Raw genomic sequence first — 8,164 nt, 5'->3', positions numbered from 1 at the left:
CCCCCCCGCCCGTGTAGACCAGGGCTTAGTGTGGGGGAATTGGAAGCATTTTCTTATTAGCAAAAATTCCTTTTCTTTTTTTTGGGAAGGGGAGCACATACTGTGTCAGATACACATCATTAGGTGTGTCAAGAATATAACCTGTATAGTACCAGTAACATGTCTGATAACTGCTCTACAAGTGTTAAATCTCTCAATCATCTCTTTGAGTGTGTGCCTTTTTTTTTTTGAAAGGTTAAATAGTCTCCTGACCCATCTGACTTGGTTTAAAATTGCATCGCAGAAAACTACTACGGAGACATTAAAGCAATGCACACCATGACCAGAGAAAACCTGGGATAAGGATTGACTCAGATACTGGAGTGATGGGTGCCATAGAAAATCCAGAGGTAGCTATAAATGACAGAGACATTCATGAGAGGTAGCAGTTTGCTTCTCTAACAGAGAATGCTTTCCCAGTTCCCAGTATCAGACTCAAGTGGAATCCTGTAGAAGGACAATTTCAGAATGCTTGGCAGGGAAAAAAATAAAAGCTGCTTGTTTGAGCATTTCACACACACTACTATAATTAAGAGATGACTCTGATAACTGCTGAAGCTAATACAGGTTGTGCTTTTGTTTTTAGGGGAGGAATACAGGTTGCGCATGCTGAAAGGCTGCAATCTGTTGTCCGTAGCTTTGTTTTTTCCCTCCCCTGACCTCACCCCTGAAATTCTCATGCATTTCCAGCCTGATCTGAGAGCCCCACTCCCTTGTGTGGGTCTTTTGTTTCCTCTTTTTAATGGCAATTCCCTGCCCTTTGGCTCCGAGGCTCTTCATGCGAAATTAATTCCAAGGCTATCTTGAAGGCGGTCTGGATGAAATTTCTTCTGCATCATCCTTTTGGGGATAATTGTTTATGATGTGACGTCAGTCCAATTGATTTTCTCTTGAATGGCTGAGAGAGAAGAGGGATCAGCAGACACTAACGTGAAGCAAAGCTACAGCCTCTGTTTCAGAGAGATACAGAAACTGACATTCTGAATGCACTGCTAGTATTAGAATGTAATTGCTACTGAATGGAGGGAGCCATACAATGCTAGTAAAATCTGATTATTTATTCAGACTTGATTTTTTTTTTAGCAGTCTTGTTTATGTGCACATTTCACGGCAGAGCCCTCTCTTAATCTGACAGTGGCTGATAATTAATCTTGTTCACCCAGCTGCTGCAATAGGATTATAAAGAGGGGAAGTGCGTCACAAGGTACAAAAAGGGGTTATGCGTTTGGTGAAAGTGTGGGGGAAAATAGGAAACGGGTTCTTGTGTTCTGGAGGGGTATTGTGTCAGGAGATGCAAGCATGCTACCATGTGACGAGGTACAGAGCTGGAGGGATTGGCTGAGACGCTGGCAGGCGTGTGAGCCAAGCCAGCTCTCTTTCTCTCCCTTTCTCTTTCAGCATCCTTCTGTGATCCTGTAGGTGATATGGATACAGCAGCATCCATGGCCTGTTTTTTGCCTTAGCATTCTTTTTCATTTTGCTCTGGCTGATGTACAAATCAGGGATCTAAAGCATTTATTTTAAGGACTTACCTTAAGCATCTGGTAACTGGAATCGTATTTTCCTGTATTTTTTCAGGCTCCTTGGAAATTGAGGAATGCAATTCTGCCACCATGATGGAAGGTAGGTTATTTTCTGAGTGTGTCTTGCAGTATTCCTAGAGTTTTAAATGCATTAATGGGGGGGGGGGGGCAGGAAAATGTACTGTGTGGGTATGTGTGTGTGAAGGAATTTGTATATGTTTCTCCTAAAAACCGTCTGGAAGCTTTTCAGAACTGGCATGTTGCAAATGATGATATAATATACAGCATGTTTAGATTATTGCAGTCAAATCCTCAGTACTGTGTGTGGTGTTCAGGATGTGCACATTTCTATTTAACCTGATCCTCTCAGGGTGATAAAACAGAAGCATTCACAATGGTTCATAGTAGTGTAGAAATGTCCTGATCACAAAATAAATGTGAAAATGGGGTATTTTGCATTAAGCTCATTTGATTAAGTGTTAATTCATCACTTACATGGAAATTCACTTTCTGAATTTGACATTGACACAAGGCTGGTCATTGAAAATGTTGCCCAGGCCAGATTCTGTAGGTTTTCTTTAAGATTTATCAGGATAGGATTTTGTTTGCCCACAATCTAGTATTGAGGGTATGCAGCTGAATTGTTTGAGGGGGACCAAATGCATTTGAACTCAAGGTGATATTTGCCATGAAGTGTCTCTGGATTGAAGATGCAGGCTTTTTAAAATGATTTTATTTATTTATTTATTTGAGACTCGGAAAGAAATGAAAGGGCTGCAAGGGAAATGTGGCCTGCTGGGGCACATAAGATACTTATAGGAATGTCGTAAGGATGCAAATCTGGGCACATATGGCAAAAGCCTCCTGTTGTTTCTTGAACATATTTCAACCCGTCATTTTTTTGCTCAACCATATAGAAAGCTGTTTTTATGCTTTATTGAGCAAGATACTAGGAAAAGGAACTATAAAACAATGGAGTAGATAGTTCATGGTCATTAAAATCAGATTCTTCTTAATCACTTTACAGTCCGTTGGATAAAGACAGGAAGGGACCACCTCCAATACTGTAATGTGACCAGGAGACATATCGGCAGCTGTACTGAGACTGCAGTTCTTCTGGTTTTCACACCATACAATGGTGTAAAAATACTGCCCTCTCTAAAGATGACAGGCAGGATTTTGAATCTAGAATAGGTTTAACTATAAAGATTACAATCTGCTATGGTACGCATATCAACTATGAAAATAGTTATGCAGTTATCCTGCATATTGAACAAGGATCTTGAGGATTGATTTTTAAATATTTACTTTGAAATTTACAGAAATTGGATGCTATAGTGCATATTGATTTGCACATAATAATTATTTTGTTCCATAACTTTTTTGGGGGGTATTTAGCTATTAAAAGAATTAAGGTTATTGCTGTCTGATTCTTTAACTTTAAAATATAGATACAAACTAGTATCAGGTATAATTTTCAAAAAAATAGTCTTTAATGGCCTGAGGCTCAAATCCTTTCCATTAATTCTAATTAATCAATGGGTCGTTGGGTTTTTTGTTTGTGTTTTTGGGGGGTGGGGGGAAGAGGTGTTTGGTAGCGAGACACTTAGGCTGTTGCAGGATTGAAGGAAACAGAATTGGCCCCCTCAGCACTGGTTCTCCACTTATGAGGTAACTCCCTTCTCTTTGTGTGTCAGTATATTTATGTCTGCATCTGTAATTTTCACTCCATACATCTCAAGAAGTGGGGTTTTTACCCACGAAAGCTTATGCTCAAATAAATCAGTTAGTCTTTAAGGTGCCACCGGACTCCTTGTAGATTAAATTTAGATCATTTGCTGTTTACAACATATGTATTTCACAAAAGTGTGGCTTAATTTCAAGAAGAATTCATAGAAATAAATGGAAGTTGTTCAGTTTTACTACTTTCATAGATATTAAGGTCAGAAGGGACCATTATGATCATCTACTCTGACCTCCTGCACAATGCAGGCCACCGAATCTCACCCACTCCTGCAATAAACCTCTCACCTATGTCTGAGCTATTGAAGTCCTCAAATCATGGTTTAAAGACTTTTCTTGTACTGTTTAGCAAATCTCATGATTGTCTTTTCCCCCTGGGTATTTATCTAGTGAATTATATGGTTGAAGTGTGTTCTCTGGAGATGATGCACTAATGTAACCCTTTGATTCCCCTTGCAGCGTAGTCTACTGTGTCATCACAGACTGTCAGTTTGGTCCATTCTGATAAGCTTATCAACATGCTGCCTAAACTAAAGTGAGGAATTAAACGAAGGCCTGTATTGAGTTTTATGGACAGCATTAGTATGGATTTAAAAGATGCATCCTACAGAGGTTGCTACGTTGTGCCTTACAGAGAAAAGAGAAATTAAATGGTAAATATTAAGGGGCTTTTGTTGACTCTGTTGAGAGAAGAAAATAACCTTTTATAAAACATTTCTGCATTTAAAAAAAAAGGGAATTAAAAATACAGGTTTCCTATGTTGGCTGTTTGTGACTCCTTATGAGATTGCTTACTGTGTTTTTCAATTATCTTAATGCTTCAGGGACTCAAGAAAGGAAGCAAGACAATAGAATTAGTGGATAAAATCATTAACAAGTTTGATTAATTTTTAATAGTTTAAAACGAGTTCTGGTTAAGGACTACAACAACAATACAATCAACACCTAATTCTGAAGACCATCATGTTGAAAAGACTCATGTCTTGGTACCAGAACATTCTTAAAGTGTCACTGACCGGTGAAACTTGACCTGAAATTTAGGTTTTATAAAAACCTATGACCAAGCTGTTTCCTTAAACTACAACTTTTAAAAAAGGTCTCTTAAGTCCTCTGCAGTGTTTGTCACCATGACATTGAGATACTGTGCTAGTGTCTGAGAACCTGAAAGAGAATTTAACTAGAAAGAAAAGTGAAATTTACTAATCTATTTTCATTATCCAAAGTGGGAAAGGGGCCGAGAATGAATGTGGGTCACCACTAGCTAATAGCCCCTAGATTTAAACATCTGGGAGCCTAATATTCTTGATGGATGTTCCTGGGCGGATGTTTTCCTCTACCAGTAAGATAGAACCTAATTCTATTGACCTTTTTTGGTACTGTGTCAGACTCCTCTTCTGACTCTTGAGTGGGTGGCTTGCTGGATTTTTTTTTAAACAGGCAAAAGTTGTATTTCTATATTTTTAAATCATATTTATTAAATTCTTGTGTGTGTGCCTGACATGTAATAGGGTACATTTGCTATATCTAAAAATACCTGAGGAAAGGCACATATATTTCATAGTATGCTTAAAAATCATAATGAGCATCTTAAAAAGCAGCCAAAAAAATCCCAACATGGTAGCTGCCTTCAGAGAACAGTGGATTCTGAACATATGCCATAGAATGTCTAGGATAAAAGAAGTAAATCGGACTGAAGAAGAGCTCTTTGTGGCTCGAAAGCTTGTCTCACTCACCCACAGAATTTCCAATAAAAGATATTACCTCACCCACCTTGTGTCTTTAATACCCTGGGACCTACACGGCTACAAATACACTGCATGCAGAAGTAAATCAATCTTGAATTTCACAATAATTAATCATAGATTCATAGGACAGGAAGGGACCTCGAGAGGTCATCTAGTCCAGTCCCCTGCACTCATGGCAGGACTAAGTATTATCTAGACCATCCCTGATAGGTGTTTGTCTAACCTGCTCTTAAAAATCTCCAATGATGGAGATTCCACAATCTCCTTAGGCAATTTATTCCAGTGCTTAACCACCCTGACAGTTAGGAAGTGCATACTATATTGTTTAACTTGTATATTGCCTTAGTGCCTACTGGAGGCCAACCAGGCACTGTACAAACATGTAGGAAAGGACAGTCTCTTTCTCAAAGAGCATATAATCTCCTGTAGTTTTAAAATGTTGAGAGAAAACACACCTGTAACAGAATTGTATCATGCGACACAACTAGGACTTGCATTCAAATGACTAAAAAACAGGTATGAAATTCCACCTTCTCAACAGTCTTTGGTATAATGGCTTGTTCTAGAGATTTGGATCTTCACACTGAGTTGTCAAGTAATTCTGGGCCTGATCCTGTAACCCTTACTCAAATAATCTGATTGGTTGGCATAACAGAGGTAAATTGTGTGCTCCCTTTTCTCCTAATACAAGAACAAACAGAATTAACCCGTAGAATTCTCTGCCACAAGATATTATTGAAGCTAATAGCTCAGTAGGGTTCCAGAAGGATTAGGCATTTATATGGATAATGAACACATCCACAGTTACATTAGACTGGATAATATTTTTTATAAGAGATAGAAAACTTCATTCTTAGGAGCTGGTTTATTCCCTGATCTACAGGGAGTTAGCGGAAAAACTTCCCTTCTGGACATGTTGTTCCATAATTGTCTACTACAGACTTTCTTGCACCTTCCTGTGGCGTCTGCCACTGGCCACGGTCAGAAATAAGATAACTAGAGTAGATGGATGGATCCAGTATTGCAAATCCATTGTTCCATTGACTTCAATGTGTTGCATTGAACTCTATTATTGTCATGCTGAATATACAGAATTAGGACTGCAGGTAATTGGTAGTGGTTAGTAAAGTCTCCCCTTACCAAGAGGAGAAGCAAGAATGATGCTTTCACTATATTCTTAGACATTGCTGCTTTATTGTTCCATACATGAATTTCTCAATACTAGCAATCCTAAGCGTTCTTACATGGAAGTGTTTTTAATGTGCGTTTTTTTTGTCTTATGTAGTTTTCTGAGCGCAGCCACTGGTAGGTTTGGGATGATGATTGATGCAACAAGTTCACTTGTAGTTATGCATAGTAAGATATAAAAGGAATTTTTCTAGCTTGCGAATGCACAATTGATAGGATCTGCAGTATCAGTCTCTAAAATTTCATAAATACATATTTAATAGTAATGTTGTATACTAACAAAACATAGAGTGCCGAATGTAGCCTCAGACAAACCAAAAGATCCATCACCCCTTGATTATGGGAACGTTTGGAAGCGGATCTGTATCCGGAATTTGTTTCATGCTCATTCATAATAGCATTGAAAAACAATTCTGTTCACAACTATTGTATCTGTATTTTAGCACCTTACTGTTGATACAGAATATTGTATGTTAGTCCTAGGTCTTTTACAAAGATATTAGAGAATCACACTATACTTTTAGGGTTATGCATTCCAAGCAAAATCTTTGTTCCATGTTAGTGTGACATTGAATCTGTGTGACCTCTCTAAACTACTGCTGGGTTTTTGTAAATGTACTGGCTGTTTAAAACAGCCTTGTAAACAATATTAACATTTTTACTGCTTGTGAGCATGTGGTCTATGTTGTTTCCCAAATGGTTTGATCAGTCACTATCCAAATTAATAATTAACCATCGTCTGCAATTGATAATTTGGTCCATCGTCTGTTCTTTTGGAAGGGATGGTTAAGAGATGTATTGTTTTCACTACCATGCAATGAAGATGCTGCATTTCTAGGTAGATACATACCTACATTTCAAGTTGGTGTGGTATGGCTCTTTTAGTCATTGCATCCCTAGGATCAGCTGTGTTCAACAAAATATATCCAGGTTGGTCTCCAACACAACAGACAAACTAGATTAAATAAACCTGAGATTAATTATTTAATGTCCAATCTGAAGCGGAGCATCCCCATCTTGGGATGTTTTGGCTTTGATGTTCTGAGTGGGTCTGATATTAAGAGGCACTAGGCTTGAGCCAGGCATTTGGTGTGAGGGGATGGCTAGTTGTGATATTCTGTATCAGACCCAACTATGTACAGTCTTGGGGAAATAACATAAATTTCCCTATATAAAATAATTCTGCTTCTAGGGGTTACCTAAGTGAAGTAAACTGATTTTCCCATAGCTTGTAAGGAAAAGGAAAAGCCAACTTGCAGGTCCTCTCTTACATAGTTGAATTCTTTCACTGTGTTTTCTGTTCCTCTCCAAATCAAAGTATTGACCCTTCTAGCTAGACCAGTAGCTTGGCAGATAGTCAACCTACTATGGTAGGGGGAACACGTTGATTCATAAGCAGCATTATTCACCACATTGGCAGAGAATGTGAGCTGCTTTTGATGTGGGATGGAGCAGTTCTGTTTGGATCCTCATTTCCACTCTTCCCTCCAGCCCCCATGCATGTACACACCCCACTGGCCTTCGCTGCAAGGATAGTGTAGTGCATGTAAACTCATGGCTGCGGGGGGTGAAATGGATGATTTGGCTACAGAGTCATGAAGAACCCTCAGATAGCTTTTAAATCCCACAAGCCCTGTCAGAATACACAACTGAGACCCTGATTTTTCTAAGCGTTGCCCACCTGCAACTCCCCTTCACTTCATTGGAAGCAGCTAGTCCCCAGCACTTCTGGAGATCATGGGCAAGGTGGTCACACACAAATAATGAACACTTCTGAAAACATTTGGCCTTAAGTTGTGTGACTGTTACAGTTCTCCTGTCACTTACAGTTTTTTAGTCTACGTGCATAAAATCTTTCTGGTGGATCTAGGGCAGGGGTGGGCAAACGTTTTGGTCCGAGGGCCACATCTAAGTATGGAAATTGTA

The 8,164-nt window shown here is 38.9% G+C and overlaps 1 protein-coding gene across 1 annotated transcript in view; it reads left to right on the top strand.

Moving 5' to 3' along the window:
* The first annotated feature begins 1,460 nt into the window (after positions 1-1,460).
* The window catches only part of SGIP1 (SH3GL interacting endocytic adaptor 1), a 168,381-nt gene continuing 161,677 nt past the window's right edge, over positions 1,461-8,164 (top strand). The window contains exon 1 of the mRNA XM_074961575.1: positions 1,461-1,662. Within this exon, the coding sequence (XP_074817676.1) occupies positions 1,653-1,662 (10 nt within the window). The 5' untranslated portion in view covers positions 1,461-1,652. The remainder of the gene's footprint in view (positions 1,663-8,164) is intronic.

The sequence above is a fragment of the Natator depressus genome, chromosome 8 (genome assembly GCF_965152275.1).
Source record: "Natator depressus isolate rNatDep1 chromosome 8, rNatDep2.hap1, whole genome shotgun sequence".
NCBI classification, from domain to species: Eukaryota; Metazoa; Chordata; order Testudines; family Cheloniidae; genus Natator; species Natator depressus.
The sequence above is the reverse complement of the archived record's forward strand: the minus strand, read 5'-3'. Positions and strand labels throughout refer to the sequence as shown.